This window comes from Podarcis vaucheri (genome assembly GCF_965113315.1).
Source record: "Podarcis vaucheri genome assembly, chromosome: 3".
Lineage (NCBI taxonomy): Eukaryota > Metazoa > Chordata > Lepidosauria > Squamata > Lacertidae > Podarcis > Podarcis vaucheri.
Genome location: NC_138761.1, coordinates 22619994 through 22644963, shown reverse-complemented (window position 1 = coordinate 22644963; position 24970 = coordinate 22619994). Strand labels below are relative to the sequence as shown.

At 41.1% G+C, this 24970-nt stretch overlaps 1 protein-coding gene across 2 annotated transcripts in view; it reads left to right on the top strand.

Moving 5' to 3' along the window:
- CAMKMT (calmodulin-lysine N-methyltransferase) overlaps positions 1–24970 on the top strand; it is a 244092-nt gene that overhangs the window by 190851 nt on the left and 28271 nt on the right. For both annotated transcript variants that reach the window (XM_082217877.1, XM_082217878.1), the window contains 4 exons: positions 1202–1262; positions 7871–7925; positions 9018–9081; positions 14586–14646. In XM_082217877.1, the coding sequence (XP_082074003.1) occupies positions 1202–1262; positions 7871–7925; positions 9018–9081; positions 14586–14646 (241 nt within the window). The remainder of the gene's footprint in view (positions 1–1201; positions 1263–7870; positions 7926–9017; positions 9082–14585; positions 14647–24970) is intronic.

Sequence of the window (24970 nt, the reverse complement as noted above, 5' to 3'; positions counted from 1 at the left end):
AAGCAGATCTCCTCTTCCTGGGCAAGGTTCTTAAGCAGATGGTCAAACAAGATCCAGGCCCAGATTTGGCACAGAAACTGCTTTGGGTGCCCTGTATGATTACCTTTGTTGTGAGAGAAATGTGGAGGCGAAATGTGTCCCTGTTAATTCTCCTTGACCTCTCAACGGCTTTCAGTATCAACTATGGTATCCTTCTGGAGTGGCTGTCTGAGAGGCAGATTTAGGACAGCGTAACCTGTTCTGCCTAGGGGGCGCCGGAGGGCGTCAAAACTATGATGTGGTGAATTGAGCAGAACAGAAAGCGAGAGATGGGGGCTTCAGATTTTGCCCTCTCACAGAGTGCACTGAAATTTGAAATACCAAAGTCTGCCCCTGTGGGTGGCACCACTTTGCAGTGGTTCTGGTCGTACTTGGACAGTCATTTCCAGAGGGTGATTCTTCGGCCCCATGGAGCCTTCAGTTTGGGGTTCTGTGCAGCCTTCTATGCTGTTTAAAATGTACATGAATCTGCTGAGTGGGGTTATCCAGAGTTTTGGAGTACCTTGTTAGCAATATGCTGATGACGCACAGCTCTATTTCTCCTTTACATCTGCAGGTTTGGCAATGGATGTGCTGGACCATTTTCTTGCCTCAGTAATGGACTGGATGAGAGCCAGCCAACTGAAGCTCAATCCAGATAAGGCTGAGACGCTGTTGGGTGGTTCTCTAGACGGGTTCTCTAGATGGGTGGGAGCTTACATGCTCTTGATACGGTTACCCTCCCTCTAAAGGAGTGGTTATGTATCTTGGGGGTACTCCTGGGTCCTTTGCTGTCATTTGAGGCTCAGATGGCCTCAGTGGCGCAGAGTGCCTTCCATAAACTTTGACTTGTGGCCCAGCTGCACACTGTACTGTTCCCAGTCTCCACTTAGGGCTGCTCTGACAAACAGAATTCAACCTCAATAAAGGACATTCTTGTATGAAACAAGAATGGAACACAACACACTCATTCTGGAGAAATATGAGCACACATAGCTATTTTCTTGAACAGAACTCAAACAGCATATATTTCACTTTTTCCTGTTACTTCCTGGCCCATATTTAAAAGTGCAACAAAGGATCACTTTGGACAGCTCTAAGTATAGGTTTTAAAAAATTAAGAGAGCCTTTTCTTTTAAAAGTGACCATTTCTCTCTCTCTCTCTCTCTCTCTCTCTCTCTAGGTATCTGGCCTTCTGAAGAGGTACTAGCTTACTACTGCCTGAAGTACCATGAAGTGTTCAGGTACAAAAGCAACCCATAAAAGAACCTTTCCAATCCATTAGTTTTATTATATTTGCATGGTAAAGATTGCTATGATTTAAGTCGTCAGATTCTGTTTTTAAAAGTTCAAGGTGAAAGCATGTTGCTCTTAACAAAGAATTTGGAGCTGCCGTTGGGTACTAATATTGCACAGCAAGCTTTCTGCTATATGTCAAAGACTTTTGATTTCCACTCAAGGCGTTTTATTTCACTTTGATTTTTGGGAAACAAAAGTGAGGCGTCAATCGATCAGCACTGATTGTGAAGGTCAGGGGAAAAACAAAAGGCATCTGTTACTGAGTTTACTCTTACTTCTGCTCTGAAAGTCAGTAAAGTATTGTCTGGGAAGGTATATCATAGTTTTAAAGCAGAGCTTTGGCACCAGAATATTTCTTGCACTCTCTGCATGCTTTTTACTATTGTTTTTCTGTATATTTTTCATATTTCGGTGCCAGAGGCTTACAAGGCTCCCCATCTAGACATGCTGGTACAGTACAGAACATGTAATAGATCAAGCTTCCTGGCCTTGCTGGGCTTAAGAAATGTGCACATGGTAGAATCCCAGAAAATTAGGGGCATTTAAGATGTGACATAGGGTTAAGCAGAAGCAGGGCAATTCTTGCAGCCATCTCCCTGCCCTTTTATTCAGTTATTTTGAACGGGAGCTACAGAAGGCCACAAATATGCTTTTGCTTGGGAGAAATGTATCTGTATTTCTAAGTCAACATGGTCAATAGTATGCTACAATGCATAGGGCTAAAAACAAACAAAAGCCAACTTTAATCTACCACTCCATTCACAGATGGCAAAAAATGGTGTGGGGAGGTGAGGTATTTATTTATTTATTTATTTAGGGATGCAAATATATAGAACATTTGGGTGCTTGTCATAGGCCAGCTATGGGGAATCTGGTGACCCCATATGTTATTAGGTGGCAGCTCTCATCAGCCGCAGCATGGCCATTTGAGTACCACAGGGCCTCCACCCTTGCCGTGAAGACAGATTAGCTCCCTCCTCCTCCTCCTTCTCCTCCTCCTCCTCTAAAAAAGGTGGGGGATGTCTCCATCATTCTCCAATAATGGCACTATATTTGATCGTTAATTGAGATGGGGGTGCCAGCTGGCAGCCGACCAAAGGAGTTCTATTCCTGCCACAACTGGCGATGCTAAAATGAAGGTTATTTTAAGAAAGAAAAAGAAAAACCGCTGCACCTCTGCCTCTGGTAAACCTCCCAACCTTTCCAAAATTTTCACGCACCATGGTGATGCCAGGCTTGCACCCGTGAAAGGCCACTTTGTTGCTGCTAATGCAGCAAAAACAACGCAGGAGGCAGCAGTTATGAGTTACTGGTCCCTGCAGCCACAGCAGGCACTGTGATTCTCCAGCTGTTTCACTTCACCTCCAGTGGCGTACTCCATTTTCTTTCAAGACAGACAGATGCCAACAAGATGTAGGTTGGTGTATGTCTTTGCACATATTGAACTATGAGTGTTCACTTCTGCTACATGTGCTATATGAGCTGGGTAGGGGACATAGACCTATTTCCTACCTAGTACAGATGTTCATATGGAAATGCAAAACTGACTGCCTATTTTATAAGCCTATACTGTATATAAATTTTGAACATCAAAAATAGATCTGGAATCAACAGCATAGAGCTAATTTCATGAAACTGATTGCCATCCATACATTAAATGCCCATGGTTATTTTTTCACCTTTTTTTCAGAGGGACAACTCTTGCGACAAAAATAGTCAAAGAATCTTATGGCACCCTTGACACTAACACATTTAATATGGCATAAATATTTGTGGACTCATGCCCTTTTGTCAGGGTGTCTGTGGAAACTTAGCGTAATATATTTGTCATAACTCTTTTTAACTGTTGTTGCCATTGTTGTATTTGTGTATTCACTTGTGTATTTTTGTTCAGTATACTTAAGTCTTCTGCATAATTACAGACACCACATTGGATAGTAAGTATGGATGCTGCCCTTCCTTCTGTAATTAAGACCACAAGATGTTTTCCTCAGGGATGCATCTGGCTCTTCTTCATGATCTCTGTGGACACATGCAATTGAGTTCTGAATCTGTATATCTGGTACCTCCTAGAGCTCTGTTTTGTAACTTCCACAGCAGTCTTTAGGAAACTAGCTTTGGTCTGGAGGATTGTTCTGGACTTTTTGATGACTGAACACTCCTTAGATTATATATGCTAGGTGACATTAAGGCAGCAATTTCAGCAGATGATCTGTGACATTTATTTATTTATTTATTCATTCATTCATTCATTCATTCAGTAAAACTATTTAAAATCCTACCTTTAAGAACTTAAGAAGAACCTAATGGATTAATCCAGTGGCATAATGTTTTCACAGTGGCCAACTAGATGCCTATGGAAAGCACGCAAGTAGGGCCAAGCAGAGCAGCTCTCCCCAATCCTGCGGTTTCCAGTGGGTGGTATTCTGAAGCATACTGCCCCTGACAGTTGAACACCCTTAATCTATATAGATTTAAGAGCAGGGTACAATGAATAAACTGCAGAGAAAATAAATCAGTACAAAACAACATTCTGACCAAATCATTGCACGTGGCCCAATTTGGGGGCCCAACTAGAATTTTACCAGTCTCCTGCTATGCATCAAAGAAATCCCACTCTTATCCTCATAGAATCATAGAGTTGGAAGAGACCACAAGGGCCATCGAGTCCAACCCCCAAACCTCCTTATTGAAAGTTCCAGAAATCCAAAAGGAAGTCTTCCCTTTCCACCTCAAAGAATTAAACAACTTCTAGGTATAGCTCCGATAACTTCCTGGACACCTGATTGCCAATGGTAGTTGTGTCCTCACTATCACTATCACCATAGAATTTCATATAATCCTGTTACTTCTGTTGAAGTATACTTCAGTATTACACACGCACACACACCACTTTATTTGTATGCTGCCTCTTCATAGTTAAAACCATGCTGAAGGTGCCTTACAACATGAAAAAATTACATATATGACTAAAGCAGAATAACAGAATTGTAGAATTGAAAGGGACTTCAAGGGTCATCTAGCCCAACCCCTGCAATGCAGGAATCTCAGCTAAAGCATCCATATGTAACACTTGAAGATGGCTATCGTATCTCCTCTCACTCTCCTCTCTCCCAGTAGTCATCAACAATAAATAAAACACATCAAAAAGTACCAGACTGAAAGTTTTCTACATAAATCACAAGAAGATATAAAAATAAAAATACAAAAAATAGATCAGTAACAGCAACAACCCCCCACCCCCAGAAAAAAACCCTAAACAAACAAGAGTCTGTTCAGCAGCCTTACCTTTGAGCTAGAGCCAGTCAGTGACCCACCCTCCCTAGGCCAGGTGGGGAAAGGCCTGAAAAGCAGGGAGCAGGTCTTTCAGGACTCACAGACAAGATGATCACAGCTAGTATTGCTGCAGCAAGTTCACACGGTCAAGTCCCAATATGCTCACTATCCCCATCAAGGTACTATATTTCATACATTAGTAGACAAACCCCAAGCTGCATCTAGGAATCCCATTCAGTCTGCCAACCCCCCTTGCTACAACACCAGTGGATTTGTCATACTGGGGCCTGACACAATTCTGAAAACCTTGTCCTCTGACAAAGACCCAGACCTCCCTGAGCCTGGAGACTCTATCCCATTTCAGCACTGATCTGGAAGACCTTGGTATCCAGGGAGAGACCTCACCAGGCCTGCCAGGAAGGGCCCTTGGAGTGGACCCTCTGATTCACCTGCAGAAGACCTGCCACCACCACCCCCCCCACACACACAAAGGGGAAGGTCAACTTTTCTCCCAGTCTCAGAGAACATAGTTGTCAGAAATTCCGGACTCAGCAAAAGAGCACATGCCTGAAAGCCCAAGGGAACAACTTGAGATTAAGGGACTCCTTGGGAAGAAAGGGCTCCTGAGGGCAGAAGTAAGTGTGTGCAGCTGGTCCTGGATGGAGTCTGAGGGCCCAGACTATATAAGCCCTAAGTTGAGGTCTGCTAGCTGATGGACCACCACATGTCCTTCCCCTTCCAGGCCAGCCTTTCTCAACCAAGGGTCCAGACATGGTGTTGGACTCCAATTCCCACCATTCCTAGCCATCCTGGCCAGGGTCAGGCATGATGGGAGCTGTAGTCCAGCAACATCTAGGAACCCAAGGATGAGAATGGGTGTCGGACACTCTTGCAACCTGTGCTACCTTCTTTGCCCTACCTCTTGACTGCCTTCCCATATTGCTGACCTCAGGATGTCTACTCAATTACTCTGTCCTCTGGACTGTGTTTGATTCTGGCTTGCTTTATTCTGCTTGATTACAACTCCTCCTCAACTCTGTTTTCTGGACTGTTGTGATTCAGTTCTCAGCCAGAGGTTGACCTTGTGTGGAACTGTAACTCTCCAATGGTTTGACTTTACCTCCCAATGGCGCAGTCTTCCATTGTCTCTCAAGACAGACGGATGCCAGCAACAACAACAACAACAGTATAAGTGTAAATTTTCCATAGGCACACTTCTACAATGTCCTTTTCATGCAAAACAAAACAAAACCCAAATGAGCATTATACCAAATATCTTGGGTTTCTTGTCCCCCGCACCCCACCAGCCTCCAGTAGCTTCCTATGCGCAGTTCCAAGTGCTTGTGTTGAAGCATGGGTGATATTCAACTAGTCTTATTGAAATTATTAGACCTAACTTACTCATGTTCATTAATTTCAGTGGGTCTACTCTGAGTAAAATTTAATTGAATCCCATATCTTTCAGACACCTCCTTTATGTTTGAAATGAATAAACAAACCTTATCAAAACTTACAAAACATCGCTCCCATACTGATGTGTATCTCTGTTGTTGTTGTTTGAACTTATATACCACTCTATACCCAGAGGTCTCAGGACAGTTCACAGAACAAAATCAAAATATAAAACAAAACATATAATTGAAATAAAAACAACAACCCAATAACCCTCCTCCCCCAAAACTCCACATTTTAAAAGGGCATAGGATGTCAATCACATGAACTGAAGGCCTGGTTAAAAAGGAATGATTTTGCCTGGCACCTAAAAGTGTACAATGAAGGTGCCAGGCGAACTTCCCTGGGGAGAGCATTCTGCAGACAGGGAGCCAATGCAGATAAGGCCCGTTCTCGTGTTGCCACCCTCCGGACCTCTCAAGGAGGAGACACACATAGAAGGGCCTCAGGAGATGATCTTAGGATCCGGGTAGGTTCATATGGAAAGAGGCGGTCCTTGAGGTATTATGGTCCTGAGCCATTTAAGGCTTTATAAAACCAGCATTTTGAATTGCACCCAGAAACCAATTGGTAGCAACTGCAGTCGGACCAGGATCAGTGTCTACAAGGAAAAGTCAGCCTGTGTTCTTACTGGTTGCTCCTTAGTTATCTCTTCCATGAGGAGGCTCGCCAAAAGCTTAGCCCTAAACACTTTTCGGAGTGATCTAACTACTTTATTTATTTAGGAATTTTATGAAAATATTTTTATTATTTTTGTTTGTGTGGTTTCCATTCTAATATATTTTATGCTATACAATATAACTTGTAACCTGTCTTGAATTATTTTTATCCACCAAGAGTTTTAAATATCCCAGCAAATGTCTATCATGAAATGGTATTTTCTTGCATAAATGCACTCTAGGTTGTGGTTGCCAATGAACTTTGAAATAAATTAATAAAAATGTGCACATCAGATACTTAGCATTCTCATTTGTCATCTTTAAGGAAACAACTGATGTTGCACAAACTTTTTGATTTTTACTCTATGTGCACCAGTCAAAGCTTACTTACTTTTGAACAATCCCAGAGATATCAATGGGACTTTCTTAAAAGCAAATTTACTTGGCACAAAGCAGTTGTGCTAAGAGGGTGTTTTTAAAAAACAAGAAAACAACTAGGATCTTTTGTAGGCCAGTTGTAATTAAAGTGCTAATTATGAGCTAAAATTTCCACCTGTGCATAGCAAAGAAAGAAAGAAAGAAAGACAGACACACACACACACACACACACACACACACCACACACACAGCTGAGGTGTGTACTTTATTTTAAATGTCAGAGTTTCTGTTACAAATTTCAACTATTTCATTCCATAGTTCTCCAGAGGGTGGGAGCAAGAGTGAGCAAGAGAAATTATATTAATTCTTTCATTTACTTGTCTAACTGTTTTTGAACGAATGAATGTGAATTAACAGTGTTATCCTTTCCTAACAATTATCTTTCGTTACTCTAGCTAGTTTAGTTCTAAAAGACAGTGCCATTGACAAGGAATGGTTGGGGGGGAGGGAGAGAACCTTCTCGGATTTTTTTTTCAGCTCAGCGGTGGTAATGTTGCACTGAGCACTAATGAGGGAACCCCCCACTGGTTTGCCTGCTTTGTGACTTTTCTATTTCATAATTATTTTTAAAACGCAAAACGACATGAGGTAGCCCGGTCATGCCTCTGCTACTTCCTGGTACCTCCGCGCCGCACTACAGATAGCAATTTGTTCTTGTAACATATATGTCTCTCTGGCCATTTTCATCTAATTTGTATGGGTTCTACCATTTCTTTTCTCTCTTTCAGGGGCCTTGCTGTGTGTGAGCTAGGGGGTGGCATGACATGCTTGGCTGGGCTTATGGTAGGTCTTTTCTCAATTCCAATCCTATTCAGAGGGAGGAACAAAGGGGAAAAAATGTTCCAGTGCCTCCAACTGCTGGGTCAGAGAACTGTCAACAGAATCAGCTGCGGTCAAGCTGCAGAGTCTTGAGAGACCTTCTAGATTGACTTGCTTTCGTATCATATTGATTTTATGGTTGCCTCGATGAGCAGAAACATTTTACCTCAGTGTAGTCAATATCTCTTGTTGTGACATTCCAGGCCACGTACGGTCTGTCTTTCATTGCCATAGCTGAAGCTTCCCCCCTCCTCAGATTATAGCCCCCCCCATTTGCTAAGATACAGGAATAGCCTGGCGAATCACAGTTGGAGCACCATGATATAGCTGCTAATGTTTTGCCTGCATTATTACACCAACAAACATGATCCAGAGCTCTCGGTAATTAGATTCTTTTGAATTAGATTGGCCATTCAGGAGCGTCATTCACCATTCTCTGGGTTCTGAGTCATGTATTCAGGAGATATTATGTAGCAGTGCAGTGCATTAGACAAGTTTTTATGTCTCTACAAATAAAAGCATATTGTTACACTGATTGGCATTTGACAAACCTGTCGTTCTTACACAATGTGTCGAGGTTACAGCCCAATGTGCGAGCATGTCAAAGCTCACAAAAAAATTACCCTTACAAAGCCATCTGCCTGCAATGCAAAGTTATATGAAGGGCATCAGGCAGTCAGACAGAAGCAAGCTGAAAGGCAGAGTGACAGCCTCGTATGATGGCTCTGCTAGATAAACAGAAGCCCGCAAATGAAAGCCTCTCAGAATACCATCATCCGCTGTCACAATGCAATTACGGAACAGAATGATAGCAAGATAGAGGCTCCCGCAAATGGAATGATAAAAGTATTGACTGATTTGATTGAATGATTAAAATAATGCAGACATAAAATGAAAAAAGATTGAAGACTGTTACAGAGAAATAGGTGAGGAAGCATGATACTGAAGGCTTGTCACTCCTGTCTTCACTTCCACACAGACAAGCATATTTGCTCATTGTTTGCTATGCTTCTCTCTCTCTCTCTCTCTCTCTCTTCCCCCACCCCCACCTTCCAGGTTGCTATTTCTGCAGATGTCAAAGAAGTTCTGTTAACTGATGGAAATGAAAAGGCCATCAAAAGTATCCTTATTCAGATAGAAAACTGGTCTGTTGGACTTGTTCCTTTTTCACTACCTGAGCAACAATCGATATAAAAGGACAGCAAGGGGTCCATATAATAATATATGCATATGTACACATACCCACTGTAAGTAATTAAAAATATATAATGTTATTAAATAGATTTACAGTGTTCCCTGGGGTGGGGTGGGGAATTCACACTCCCTTTTACATTAAAAAAAGTGTGCTTGTTCTGAAAGAAAGAATCAAGAAACATGATAAATACTGATCCCATGTTATGTAAGTATTCAAATCAGTTCTGTTTAAAGTTATACAACAGCAGACCTTACAATTCCAGTTTTACGGATTTTCCAGTTGCTGGTCTACTTCACATTGGTTTTGCTTCAAGATATTGACATTTTATATTGAATAAATATATATGTTACATATGTATTTACCCAGAGTGATATCCAAAATTAGTCATACTCATAGTAGACTCAATTATTTCAGTGGGTCTTCTCTGAGTATCACTTAGTTGGATATTATCCCAGCTTCTACTTTTTGTTTCTGTTTAGAGCATGTACACATAATAGTACATGTACTATTATGTACTATTATACTATTATGTACTCATAGTAACCTTTCCCTAACTTTATGCAAGATGCATCTCCACTCAGTTCATTACCAATCGCCCAGTATTTCTCTTAAAACAAGGTTTTTAAATACCACTTTTCATTCTTGTATTGGAATACATTTTATTAAATCTAATTAGTACATATGCAGGTAAACAAATTTGCACTTTAATATGACTGCAAATTATTCCCTCTCAGTTAACTAAGTGTCTACAATAGCATACAAGCTAAGTCCCATAGTGAATATTAATGACTGTTAGAAATTGAGAGGGGAACGCAGAAGGTATCTGTTTGCTTTGGTTCTTGACAATAATGACATTTGCATGTTAGGGGTCTTCATTTAGTGGCGGAATACTGGCATGTCAAAGTTATGGAGAAATCTCTTTGTTAGTATTCACAAGATAGGTCCTTTCCCCCTCAATTTTATTTAATTCTGTTGTGAGGTTGTTGTTTTTTGAGGGAAACAATGTGTGCTTACAGTATGCATACAATGGTAATGCAAGGATATCGACAATCAGACTTCAAGAACACTGTGCCCTCTTTGGGGGACCTCAATACAGCGATATCTGTGTCAAATTCTTGAAGAATTCAAAGATGAAGGCAGTCCTAGGCACTTATCCCATCTTTTAAGAATGTGACACACAGATGCTTTAAAATGGGGTTGGGGTGAAAGGGGAAGGGGATATTTTACCTCTTATAATATTAAGCCAGGAAAATGTTGATTTTTTTTTCTACCTAGAATCTACAGTTTTGCAGTGTGCCATATAGTTATGCATTATACTGTTGCTTTCTCTAGTACCTCTGTAAAAGATGTACATGAGGAAAACATTTTTAAGAATCAGTAGAGTTGAATCAGGATATATTATAACCAACTGAACTTCTTTAACCTGGCTGATATTTTGCTTGCACTTTTAGATTTTTAGAATCACAAATTAAGCACCAGACAGCTTTAACAGTATCTCGCAGGTCTCTATTATAAAGTTTTCTTGCAGCGTCAAAATCCTTTGTGTCATCCAATGATCTATTATGCGAATAGAACTTTTTTTAAAAAAACAATTTTTAGGAGTTTTGGATTTTGCAAAGCAAATCTGCCATGACAATCTGGTTGTTTTCTGTTTCTCTATATGGTCAAAGTATACTGCTTTGAAACAATCAATTATCAAATATACTTTAGATTAAACACTACCCATATCAACCCACTGAATTGCAGCTGAGGACAGAACATAAACAAAACTATTACTGACCTCACACTTACATGGAAATAACAAAACAAAAAAAATCAGTTGAATTTATTAAATGTTTTAGTATTAACTTGCAGAGCTATTAAAATGCACAACAACTTTCAGTGCCATTGTCAGGATGCTTGAATAAAGATTTGTACTCAACTAGAAACTTCCCTAAGCAAATACGTTTCAAAAATTGTCGATTCTGTGATGGGGGGTTACAAAGTGCCTTGTTTTGTGCTCTGTTGTTGAGCTATTAAATTAAAATACCCTTCTTGTTTAAAATTAGAGTTTACCTTTGTCCTTTAAATTTCTTTAAAACTTATAAATTATATGCCACTTACTATATATATATATATATATATATATATATATATATAGTCAAAATGGTGTCAACCTAGGAAGAGAGAAAATCACAGTCAGAAGCCGGGAAATCACTAAGCAAGCCTGCTAATTATTCTTAATGGGCAAGATGAACACATTAAGAAACAAATGAATACATCAGCGAAATGTAATTGAAAATCGACCTGGCAATAGTGCTTTGCATCTGAGCATTCACTTTTATATTATCATCATTGTTATACTTATTATTGTTGCTATTATTAGCATTATTCATAGAGGATATCTAGGGGTCCTGCTTTTGTGTAGTTTTGAATTTGTTGGTGGTGGTGGGATTTGATTTACCTTTTTACTCCCCCCCAAAAAAACCCCACTGAGTGTATTGTGTCCCATCAGTCTTTGATGGGTTTATTGTCAATTCATTTGTGAGAGTAATAATTTCATTTACTACAGGGATGTCAAAGCATGTGCTCTCTTAATAGAAAATCAATATATATCAGGTATAAGGAACACAGAAGCCGGCTTTCATATTAACTATTCCAGTTTTTAAGCAATCTCTTTCCCTATTGTATAACATTTAGGGGTACTTTTAACAATAAAACTCCAGTGTGTTGTAGTGCGCCATGCAAACATGAATGTATTCTTTTTAAAACTCTGCCAATGCTCATATAGCATCATATTATGGTATAAGAAGCTATAATGTATAGCTGCACTTCCTAAGCTGCACTGAAATTAAATTACACTTGTTAGTAATTGCATTGCATAGTAACACTACTGTTTTATTAATGTATTATTTTGTCTTAAAATTAATGAAGTAATGATCTGACATTCATGCCTTGCTCCAGTCTACAAATTTCTTAGCCAGATCTTATTTTGAAAGTTATGTGGTATATTTAAACTATTTGCACTAATGTAAATACAGCTGAGAACTTACACATTCACTGATGGAGACTTTCAAGGAGGAAAAATGGTTTGGGGAGCTGCTTAAAAGTGATCTTTATTTTAGCTCTTTGTTTATCATGTACTTATGAATTGAAATATAGTATCTAGAAATGTGAGACAAGCTCAGAGTATATTACAATATCCACAATGCAACCCCCCCCCAAAAAAAAACCAGTAATATTATAATATAGCTATATTGTGTATGGCTCTCTAAATAATCTTAGAAAATCTAGGTTTTAAAGAGAAGCTTGAGAATGGATTCTGGAAAATAAAGGTTTATGCACTACGTTAAATATGTTGTTTATGATTCTGCATCCAGCTATAAACATATTCTATGTAGAAGTTATTTTGATTTCAGTAACAAATGTTTGTGCATGTGTGTAGGATGTAGTTGGATGCAGGTCTGAACCCTTCATGATTACACAACTAAAACAAAATTATTGAAGGCAATTTTTTTTAAAAAAGTATACAATATTTTATTAGCGTATTTGCTTAATTAACCAAATAATACATAATTCTTTATGATATTAGTCGTGCCCTTTCTTTTCTCTATGATTCGGATCACGGTGTTACACAGAACACCATGGAAACATGTTTTAAAAAAAATAATCCAAAACCCAGAGGGCTTTTTTTAATGTATTTTTCACAGCAACAACATTATCTCTACTGTTTTGTTACACACACACACACACACACACACACACGTCTGTTATGTTCATAAACTTCATTATTATGGCTTTCTGAGCCTCTGTTACTCTCAACGGTGATGCATTAGAGAAATGTGTTTTTCTTTGCAAACGCCGCTAATGTGATTTGCAAGCTGCTCCTGCGGCAACTATATCCATGCCAGTGCTACAAACACCACTATGCTGGGATTCCCCACAAGTCTATGTGTGTCATAATAGCATTGCAATTTGTATTTCGCACATAATGGGAATGGGGACAACTCACCTAGGACAACTCCCCTAACAATATAACCTCTATGTCAGCGCAAGTCTACCTGCTAAATATAAAGCAGCCTGTTGACCTCACATTATCACTGGTCAACGACATAGCAGGATTGAATTGCTACTCTTGCCTCATACAAAACGCTGCTGTAGCTACTTCAGGGTAAGCCATTTCGCATGTCCATGGTTTTTAAGGCTGGTGTTGCAGGCAATTCAAAGCATGTGTGTCTGGAAGGATGCTCTCCTGGTTTTGAGGCTAGGCAGTAATCTAAGTGGGTTTTCTTGAAAGTCGTGGGACTGATTTCCAAGCAAATGGGAGAAGAATGGAGGTACTGGCTTTCTTCAGGAGGAAGAGTAGAATAAAAAATTAATAAACAACAATAACAGGCAACTTTCAATAATTTCTCAGTTCACTGGTTCCAATGAGGAAGTGTTGATAGTTTGCCAGGAATGATGGTGAGAAAGAAGGGCTAACAGACTGATATATACCCCAGGGTGATATGACTTTGGGGTGATTTCTTCTGTAATCCAGAGTACATGTGTTTAAGGGCAAATTCAGGGGTTATCAGCCTGGTCCCTACCGCCCACTAGTGGGCATTTCAGGATTCTAGGTGGGCGGCTGGGGGTTCTACGGCACAAGTTGAATCCTCCTTCCATCGAGCACTGGTGGGCGGTGAGGAAATTTTACCATCAAGAAAGATGCATTAGTGGGCAGTAGGTATAAAAAGGCTGACTACCCCTGGGCAAGTTTAACTGGCATAAAGTGACTTTCATGTATATCTGTTTAAAAGTTAGGGTTCCTTCAGCTACCTCTTACATTTGATAGCTAATTATGACAAATTTTATCCATTTTACTTTCCATCAGGGACCAAAGTATCCCTGGTGGGATGTGTAAACACTTCAGCAAGCTTGTGATGGGGGTGGGAGGTACTGCATGCTCTGAGCCTGGCCTCTGCCAGGGAGGGCAGGATACAAATTTATTATTATTATTATTATTATTATTATTATTATTAGGTGCACTTAAGGATGGATGTCTGTCATTGCTGTTCATCTCCATGAGGTGCACATTCTGATGTGTATTCCCAACCACAACTAGTCACTGTGTGTTAGCCCATCACTACCATGAACATCTGGAATGTGATGCCTTCCAGATGTTGTTGAACCACAACTCCCATCAGCCTGGACCACTGGCCATGCTGGCTGGGACTGATGGAGTTGGAGTCCGACAACATCTGAAGGTCACCACATTGCTTACCCCCTATCTGAGCATGATGCAAATGAGCTGCGCTGGTCCCCATATTGATTAACTGAGATTAAGTGGCAGCTCTTGCGCATGTGTGCTCATAATATATAATACTGACTATGGTTGCAGAAATATGAAAAATGAGTAGCTTTTGATCCATCAGTTTTATTTTATGGACGATTCTTAACCAGTGTTATAGATGTAAGTGATATAATCAGAAGAAACCAAGAGAAGTTCAGAGCCCAAGCAGTCTCAAGCTGGTAAGACACTTCTTATGTTTCTTTTACATTGTTTCTGTATGAATTTTTACCCATGCTAAATGAAAGTAGGATGAGGATGAAGTGCTGGCTCGTTTTCAGACTTGTGCTTGGCTCTCACTTGGAATCAATTTTGTCAGACAAAAATTATATACCAGTCCAGCATGTGTTGACTGAACACTTAGCTTTTTATGTTAATCCAAACTGCTTTTTTTAAAAAATTCTGAAACATATATTGCTTTGCATGCACAAGAAAAAGTAACTTGTGCTACACATCATCTACCTTTAGCTACATGGCCACAGTGGTGTAGTGGTCAATTTTGATTCCAGGAGGCCATCATGACATCCTACATAAACAAACCCCAAAGGAGAGTCCCCAATTAGAGGCAGCTGTGTCGACCCATTATTACACATAGGTAAACACAGAAGTATCACACCAACAAGCAGCAGTACACAGCGTAAAATCTGATTTATTACACTCAGCATGACTGCGATCCTGTGCATTGTCTTCTGGGATGAAGGTCCCTTGAACTCAGTGGTGCTTACTTCTGATGGCATATAGAGTCAGTTTGTAAGACACATAGAGCTTTGCGTGGCGAGTTCCCGCCCCCCACCAAGGATAAATAAAGACACCAGACACCAGAATTTAAGGTTAAATGGGCGAATTAGGCCACAACTTTATTGAATTCAGGAATGAGAGGCATTGGCTTAGGCATTGCTCCTGTTGACTATCCGGCTCCAGCTCATTTGCTGGAGACACGGGAAGGGTTAACATCATAGTGGGGGAGTCTCCTGCTGAGGCACGTCAACTAGGAGCTCCCCCGGGTCACCGCTCGGGGGCATGCCTTAGGCCCACGCCTCCATAGGCTTTGGACAGGGCCACGTTCCCCGGAGTCCTTTACCGGACCACCCTTCATTCTCTGTGGGGAGGTGATGGCGCTCCTCCCCCCCCACATCCTCTTAACCCCTTCTTACCAATGCCTAACCGCCAATGCCGAGGAGTTGTGACGAGTTGCTACGAGGTAGGAGAAAAACAAATGGCTGCAAATTGCCAATTGGGAAAAAATCCTACCATGCCCCTTGCGGTGACAGACTGAAGTCCATAGCAAAGTCAGAAACCTACCTAAAGGGAGGGAGGGTGGGAAAACGTGGGGGCTAGCCGGCAAAAGAGGGCGAGCCCCGGCCGCGCCGGCCCTAAATAGGGCAGGCCACGCCCCCCAGCCACCCAATTGGCTGGCTGGGTGGACGACGCGGCCGGGATTCCCCTGCTCTCGTGGGTGCTGCAACCAGCCCCCGCTCACGTGGGGTGGGCGTGAAGCCCGCAACCCCACCTCCTGGGCCAGGTCCGGAAGTGGCTTTAACAAAGAATCTTCAACCAGCTGAAATGCAACCCTTGGCTTTTCGTTAGAAATGCAAGCAAGCCTGCAAAGAAGGGTTGCCATTTTAATTGCTAACGTTAAGTAGGGACCCCTTCAAGGAAAAGAGAAGAAGGGAGGGCCAGAGGTCACTGGTAGAACATCTTCTCTGCATGCAGAAGGTCCCACTTTCAATCCTTGACATCTCTGGCTGAGCAGGACTCACGTCTATAATCCTGGGGACCTGCTGCCAGTTTGTGAAGACGATACTGAGCTAAATGAACTGATGGAAGGATCTGACTCAGCTTCCTATGTTCCTGTGGAGTATTCCCTCATTCTCTGATTTCCTCTATGCTAATCTGTCACAAAAACTTGATAATACCTCATTCGCTTTGCCTCAGCATCATCACTTCTGCTGTGAAAGATGTCCTACACTGTTTACACTGGATTCCCCCTCTGCTACTACAATAAAATAACTACTACAACTACAACTAATAATAATAATAAATACTTCTCTGATGGCCATAATCAAACTCAGCAGTATCCCTGCTGAAGGATGTGTGAAGAGCGTGAAGAAGCGTTCACTAAAATATGTATGTAGCAGACACTACTAAGTGCTTCAGGGTGGCGCTGTGGGTTAAACCACAGAGCCTAGGACTTGCCAAGCACAAGGTCGGCGGTTCGAATGTACCGAACTTAGTACAATCCCATATCATTTCAGGTTCCAAGCATCCAAAATAAGTGCTTTTCTTAAGACCTTAAACACCTCTGATTTTAGTTCACTGTGAACAGACCCCTGTTTTGTTTCATGCACACCCATATGTAGGTTTCAAATTGCCATGTAGTGTGTGCAAGACTTCATCTCTTGTCAAGATTTACAACCTGGTCTTTTAGATATCAATCAAAAGCACATTTTCAACAATGTCCTCATTTACATTTATCTAATGTTTAAGGTCATTTGTGATCATTTGAGTGTATTTCAGCATATGGAATCAGTGAATAATAGATTTCAGCTCCATGCTGTGAAGAAAGATTGTGTTTTTACAAGACATAATGTTGTTTACTGGGTGTTAATAATCACTAATTAATAAACATATCTAGATTTCTAAAATGTTGCATTTTCTGTGATGGAAATGTCAAGTGTTTAACTTGCTGAGTGCAATAGCATTTTCTTCCTTCTCTGCATAAAATAATTTAATTACAGAAAGATGTGCAATGTTGTACTGCAATATAGAGCTCATTGGTCTTTCCCATTTTGGTACCTATAGATTACCATTCAAATATTTCATATCAATAAAAACTATTTATAGCATACTCTGTGCTATGCTACCATAAAACAGTTTGAATTGTGCCAATATAAATTTTGACTAACATCCTTTTACCCATTTCACTATTTTATTTCTATATCGTTGTATCTATAACTCTCTCCACCTGAAACATATATACTTGCAGGCAATTTCTACTGAAATTAACAGGAGCTTTTCCCCAACCAAATGAGTTGAAGCATATTTTCAATTAGTGAGTGGTCTTACTCAAAGTTGTGTAAACAGATAATGGTTCCCTTGAAACCTAGGCCTTGGCTATATTTTAAAATCATTGCTGCACATATTTGTATCCCTAAAATAACATGTTCTCTGCTACAGAATTGAGCTCTATCACTAGATATATCTGTTTGGTAGCTAGGATTTATCCTCTCTGAGTGGATCCCCTGTCAGGTTTTCAGTTACATTGCTACAGTCAGGTGCCTGCGTCTTCCACAATTAAAAAATTGTTGGTGGTTCTGCCACTCTTACACTTCTGTGTAGGTTGTACATGGAATATTGGAGAAACAGTATCAACAACAGCCTTTTGTTCCCCGAATACCAAGGTCCCTATTTAGGTTGCCCTACTATATTTTATAGTGTATAGTATAGTATATAGTATAGTATATAGTACTATATTTTATATTTTATAGGGGACGCGGGTGGCGCTGTGGTCTAAACCACTGAGCCTCCTGGGCTTGCCGCTTGGAAGGTCAGCAGTTCGAATCCTTACAATGGGGTGAGCTCCTGTTGCTCGGTCTCAGTTGCTGCCAACCTAGCAGTTTGAAAGCACGTCAAAGTGCAAGTAGATAAATAGGTACCGCTCTGATGGAAAGGTAAATGGCGTTTCCGTGCGCTGCTCTGGTTTCACCAGAAGTGGCTTAGTCATGCTGACCACATGACCAGAAAAATGCCTGCGGACAAACGCCAGCTCCCTCTGCCAGTAAAATGAGATGAGCGCCGCAACCCCAGAGTCGTTCACGACTGGAATTAACGGTCAGGGGTCCCTTTTCCTTTATTATATTGTATGTTGAATGCCTGCCAAGCACATGTCTGTGTATAGGAGTGTAAGACTCAGGGTGGGGGTGGAGTGCTTTCAAACAGTTATGGCCCATATGTCTCATACAAAATACAAAAGAGAGGTGGCCAATTATGCTTCTTTAAACATTTTATTAATCCTCGCATTACATCACACGTTATGCCTTCCCCCTACATCCTCTAGTTACCTTAACTGTTGGGGGATTCTTTCCCCACCCACCTTTCTATGAGAGAGCCCAGGATACTTCCCACCCTTTATTCAGGGTAGGATTGCCTGCAGTCGAATTTCAGTGGGGTGGCTTCTCTAGCCTTATTATCTGAGTGCTGAGAGGAGTAGCCCTTCGCTTCCTGGGCCTCCTCTCAGCTTGTGCCCAGAGGCTCCTTCTTCTGCCGCTGACCACGCTATCTTTCTCACTTACACCTGGAAGATATTGGCGGGATTGCCCTTCAAGCAGGCACTTTACTGTCCTGGTCTTCTCTTGCCCTCTCTGTGATCTGGTTTTTCCCATTCTTTCTGGAACCGAACTCCCCCCCCCCCTCTCTCCTGTGAGTGGTTCTGATCTCTTGCTCTGCCCAGGATGTAAGGCAGAAGCAGGATTTGCACCCACAGGGTCCCAAGCCGCCTAGCAAGGCATCCTCATGCCATTTCCAGGAGGCTTCCCTGGCGCCCACTGTGGGTTCATCTCAAATCTCCCATAGGGGAAACCAGGCCTGCAGCTGCTGCTCCAACCATCTCCTCCTCTTGGCTCCATCAGAGATGGATGGTCTGACTAAGACTGCTGCTGAACAGGTGGCTGCTGCTGCTGCTGCTGCTGCTGCTGCGTCTACTGGCAAGATGCCTGCCTTCCTCTACACACTCCCTCCATGGAGCCTTCTTTTTTACTTATCAATTTCATAAAATTTATACAATGCTTGATTGTGTTCTTTAAAAAATACAAAAAACTTCAAAGCCGGTTTACAAAAAATAAAACAGATCAATCAGGAAAAAATCGCAACCATACTTTAAAATACTAAAACAGACTAAAATTATCTCAACTTTCTAAGTAGGTTCATCTAAACAGGAATGATTTTAGCAGGCACCAAAAAGAGTACAGTACACATGAGACAAAGTCCAGATGAAGTCTGACTAGTGCAGAGTAAAGTTGAACTCTCATTTCCCATGTTTGGGAAACTATGGTACTATTAATGCTGGCTAAAAATTGCTTTAGCCCTTTTTTGCCACTGCATCACACTGCTGACTCGTGTTCAGCTTGTGATCGACTACAAACCCAATATACTTTTCATATATAGCCAGGTTTCCCTCATCCTATACCTGTGCAAAATTATTATGATTAACTAAACAAATTTTTTTTATTTGTCAATGATGCATTTTATTTTGTTAGCTTTGGCCCATTTTTATCAAGGTCTTTTTGAATTTTATTACCATATTATGAGATGCTAGCTACTCTAACATTTACGTCATCTGCAAATCCCGCCATTGATTAAAATTTTGGAAAGTATTCATGGGTTCCATGTGCCTGTCACAGGAATTATGTCGAATTCTAGTGTGCCTTTTCATTTCATTATCTATAGGTTGCCTACTTTATATTCACAATTTCAAAGCACCTATGATGGAATTAGTCAAGGTATTTAACCTTAGTGACCATACATGAAAGCGTAGAGAAGTTGTGTTTCCAATTTCACAGCCAGTTTTGTCTCACCTTCTCCCAAAGGCCTTTATGATGACCTTTCCAAAGGCCAGGCTAAGTTTCACAACTCTGCTGGAGATTTGTCATCACTGTGGGCTTTCCAGTAGCAAAGTGACCCATGATGACTTGAATATTGCCCATGAGAATTGGCAGCCAAGGCACAATAATCGGAACATCTGAGGTTGAACAGTTTTCCAGTAGCCCTGGGTGTAAATCAGGTGCTGATATCAAGGTCAGAGAAAGCAGTAGACTGCCTGACTGTAAACAAAGCACAGAACTGTACCTGATAAAAATAAACCCCTTATTCTCAGAGTATATACAGGATATTGTCATAATCTCATTTTATCCTACCACTGGAGCATTTAAGATTTCTTGGTAATGCAACTGAAGATCTACAGTAACGGCACTTCAGATTTCTAAGTACCGGTACTTGGGGGGAAATGGATACCCTATTAATGAGAAATAATGTGTAACTTTAGATGTCCTTGGAAAGTCCTTGGAAAGTTACACAGTGAAGTGAAGACCAGTGATAGACTGGGGCCATGCTATACAATTTGAGGATTGGGAGAAGCTTTGGAAAGAAGGCCTAGACTTTACTGCGTGTATGACGGTGAAAGAGAACGTCATGAAGATGTTTTACAGGTGGTACATAACACCTGCGAAATTATCGAAAATGTATAAAGTAGATAGCAAATGTTGGAAGTGTGAAGAGAAGGAGGGCTCCTTTTTCCATATGTGGTGGGAGTGTGGGAGAGTAAGAGAATTCTGGGAAGAAGTATATATCGAACTAAAGAAGGTGCTAAAATATACGTTTACCAAAAAACCTGAAATCTTTCTGTTAGGGATATTAGGGAATGAAATGAAAAAGAAAGATCATAAATTTGTATATTATGCAGTTACAGCAGCAAGGATAGTTCTTGCTCAGAAATGGAAAAAAAAGGAATTGCCAACAATGGAGGAGTGGAGATTGAAGTTAGTAGACTACGCGGATTTGGACAGATTAACGGGGAAGATCAGACATTTAAGAGACCAAAAGTTTATCAAGGATTGGGGGAAATATGTAAATTACCTGGAATATATTAGTAAAGGTCAAATAACGTTAAGGGGATTCAGAGAAGCACTGTGAAAGACCAAGAGGTATTGTTTAAGGAAAACAGAGGAAGAGGAAGGTGTAATGACAATACAAATCAGGGAATGTGTATTTTTTGATGTATAATATGGAAGATTTACGGACGAGCTGAAGGAAGTCCAAAAAGAGGCGACAATGTTAATTTGATAGGTGAAAACTTTTATTAGGTATATTGTGTATTCGTTTGGTGTTTGGTGGTTATTTTTGCTAATTTTATGTCTGTAGTATTGTTATGTTTGTTGTGGTTTTTCTTTTTCTTTTTTGTGGAAAACTAATAAATATTTATCTGAAAAAAAAAGAAGACCAGTGATAGACTGGAAGGCTCAGTAGTAGGACATCTACTTTGCATACAGAAGGTCCCAGGATTAATCCCTGGCATCTCCAGGTGAGACTTGGAATGTACCCTGCCTGGAATCATGGAAAGCTGCCACCAGACAATGTAGATAATATTGAGCTAGATGGAGCAAGGGTCTGACTCAGTATAATGCAGCTTCCTAGGGCCAAACAGAAGGTGCTGCTCCTCAGTAGCAGAGCACATGCTTTGCAGGTTTGAACCCTGACATCTCTGGAGAGCAATTGCCAGTAGACAGTCCTGATTTAAATAGACCAATAGTCCAACTCTGTAAAAAGCAGCTTCCTAACAATATTAGAATCTCCTCCACGTGGTGATAGGTAGAGTGGTGCAAATAAAATGCATATGGGGTGCCACCAAGTTGGATGATATCTCAGGCACAGTGACCTTGTCAAGTCCCATAATGGATTGCCTTGGACTGGATTAGTCTGTCAGCACAGGGGACAGACATAGCAACTGGGATGATGCAGTTTCCTGTATACCAGCTGCAAAGTTCATGACGCATACGGTCTGAGAAGGTGTGTCACACAGTTTGTTCCTGTATGGTCACTATATTGTCAATATTCAAGGCGTCATGGGTCACTTTGCTACTGGAATGCTATTCTGTCCCTCTAAAGGATGCCAGGGTTCTGTGAAGGTTTCCTGGTGCGTGGCGATATAAAGTTGTGCATCTTTGTATTCTCCTCAGTAACCCTGGGGAGCTCTTGCTAGCCACCATAGACAGTCCTGAGCTAGACGGACCAATGTTCTGAGTTGGTGTAAACCCATATTCCAATATCGTCTTTACTCTTCCAGGTTGTTAAGTGGCAATCTTTCCCACCACCTGCTGCTTCATCCCTTTAATCTGAAGTTGCCAGGGATTGAACCTGGGGAACTTTGGCATGTGAAACATGTGCTCTGCCCCCGCTCTGCAGTCCCTCTCCTTGCAAATGTAAAGCAAACAGAGAGAATGGTCTTAGCCTAGCCATCTACTTTATTTCATGGTCCCTCCCTGTCTCCAGCAATTGTGCAACCCAATAAGGACCGTACATGGTACTGTTTCTGCACATTTGAATGTGTCTTAAGTGCACTGTGTGTGCACAGATAGGGCCTTTATCCTGCCCATCTCCCCCAAGTTGCCATCATATCTACCTGATGCTGAAGAGCTTGTTTTTTCCTCAGTGAAAACTACCAATAAATATGGAGAGAACATTGTTCTGCCAGAAGGTGGCAGAAGTAAAATAGGCACATGCTAGACTTATCACCTGGTACAAGAGTTCAGGGTGTGGAAGGCTACAGAGAAAATCAAATCTTAATTCTCAAAGTACTTCTTCTCAAAGCATTAGATTTGCACTGCCATCAGTAAGCGTCTTTCTGACTTGATCTAGTCATTTTAATCTGGTATATAATTGAAGGGCGATTTCAAATGAACCCTCAAGTACAATACCACTTCATTAAGCACATCTAAACTGTTCCTTGGTTTGAATCTGGTGCCTCAACCAAGAAAACAGGCTAAGAATGTCAACAATCTTCCCTCTCTGACCCCCTCTGGGTTCGGATTCCACTTTCTCATATCCTGAGTATCCTTGTCCTTTTAAGCTGAGCAAGGATATAAGAGAAGAACAGGTGATAGAAGAGAACAGAGAGAGATTTATTTAAAAACAATAAAACCCCTCAGTACTTTTTCAGCCACAGTACTTTATCAATATACTGGAAGTTTAAGATGTGTGCGTGCGTGCGTGCGTGCGTGCGTGTGCTGAATGTCTAGAAAACAGTGGATCAGAATAATAACTTCATTTCAAGTATTTGATACAGATACTTTAGATTTAGTTTTTGTGGTGTGACATATTATTTCAGTTCTTCTCAAAAATAGAAATCCCAGTGAAAAGTTTAGATATTTCAGTGTGCTACCAAGCCAGATTCAAGGTGCTCTTGGTAACATATAAGAACATGGGGTCTGACTATATGAAGAAATTACTGTTTCCATATACGTAGAATTGCTCCTTTGTTAAGATCAGAGGTCTTACAGGGAGCAGGAGCGGAAAGGAGAAGGAAGTTCTGTTGCAGAAGCAGAGGTCTCTTGTGCCAGCAGAACAGCAGTGCTGGATACAACCCTCTATCTTTATTGTGCAGATCCCAATGCTTAACTTACAGGGTAAAATATTTACAACTTGGGGGGAATTTCTGAAAATCTTAGAAACTGTCATGGGTATCACAAAATACCCAATTCACAGAAGAAAAACTGTCAAAACTGACCTGCAAAAAACCCAACATGGGCAAAGCAGTGTGCCTCCCCCCCATAAGAGAAATTAAAAAGGCAGGAGCCTCACCCCAAACAGGCAACCCTCCAACCAAGCAATAAAAACCACAACTGTAGATACACACAAACATAAACTGGGCAGTGGGGGACATAAACTTGGATTGGGTACTGTTTACAGATTTGTTAAAATTTTAGTGGCATATAAATTGTCCAATTTTATTTTATTTTTCAACTGTGATGCCCAGAGGCTATTCTCCTGGTGGTGGTGCTATTAGCTGAGGCACACGATATAATAAACCCGGGGGGTGTATTTCCTATGGTGGCACCGGATGAATGCAACTCCCTACCCTCAAAAATAAGGCAGGCCCAGCTGTGATCACCCTTGATGCCTGCTTTAAAAAGACCTAGCTGTTTATTGAGGTGTTTGCTAGGTAATAATTCTCAGCTTGGGATAATTTCCAGCTTTGCTGACTATAGTGGATGGAATCTTAGAATCCTAGAATTGTACAGTTGAAAGGCACTCCAAGGGTCATCTTGTCCAACCCCCTGCAATGCAGGAATCTCAGCTAAAGCATCCATGATAGATGGCTACCCAACCTCTGCTTAAAAACCTCTAAGGAAGGAGAGTCCACAACCTCTTAAGGGACAGCTCTTACCGTTAAAAAGTTCTTCTAGATGTTTACTGGGAATCTCCTTTCCTGTAACTTGAATCCATTGATTCAGGTCCTACCCTCCAGAGCAGGAGAAACCAAGCTTGCTCCATCTTTCATGTAGCAGCCCTTGAGATATTTGAAGATGGTTCTCATATCTCCTCTCAGTCTCTTCTTTTCCATGCAAAACATACCCAACTCCCTCAGCTGTTCCTCATAAGGCTTGGTTTCCAGACCTTTGATTATCTTGGTCACTGTCCTCTACTCATGTTCTAGTTTGTCAATATCCAGAACTGGACACAGTACTCCAGGTGTGGTCTGACCAAGGCAGGATTGAGCAGTACTATTATTTCCCTTGATCTGGATACTATACTTCTGTTGATGCAGCCTAGAATAGCATTAGCTTTTATTTTGCTACTGCTTCATCACACGGTGGACTTGTGTTAAGCTTGTGGTCCACGAAGACCCCTAGATCCTTTTCACACGTGCTACTGGGAAGCCAGGTGTCCCCCATTTATGCAGCTGTCCTACGTAAGTATAGAACCTTACATTTGTCCCTATTGAAATTCATGTCT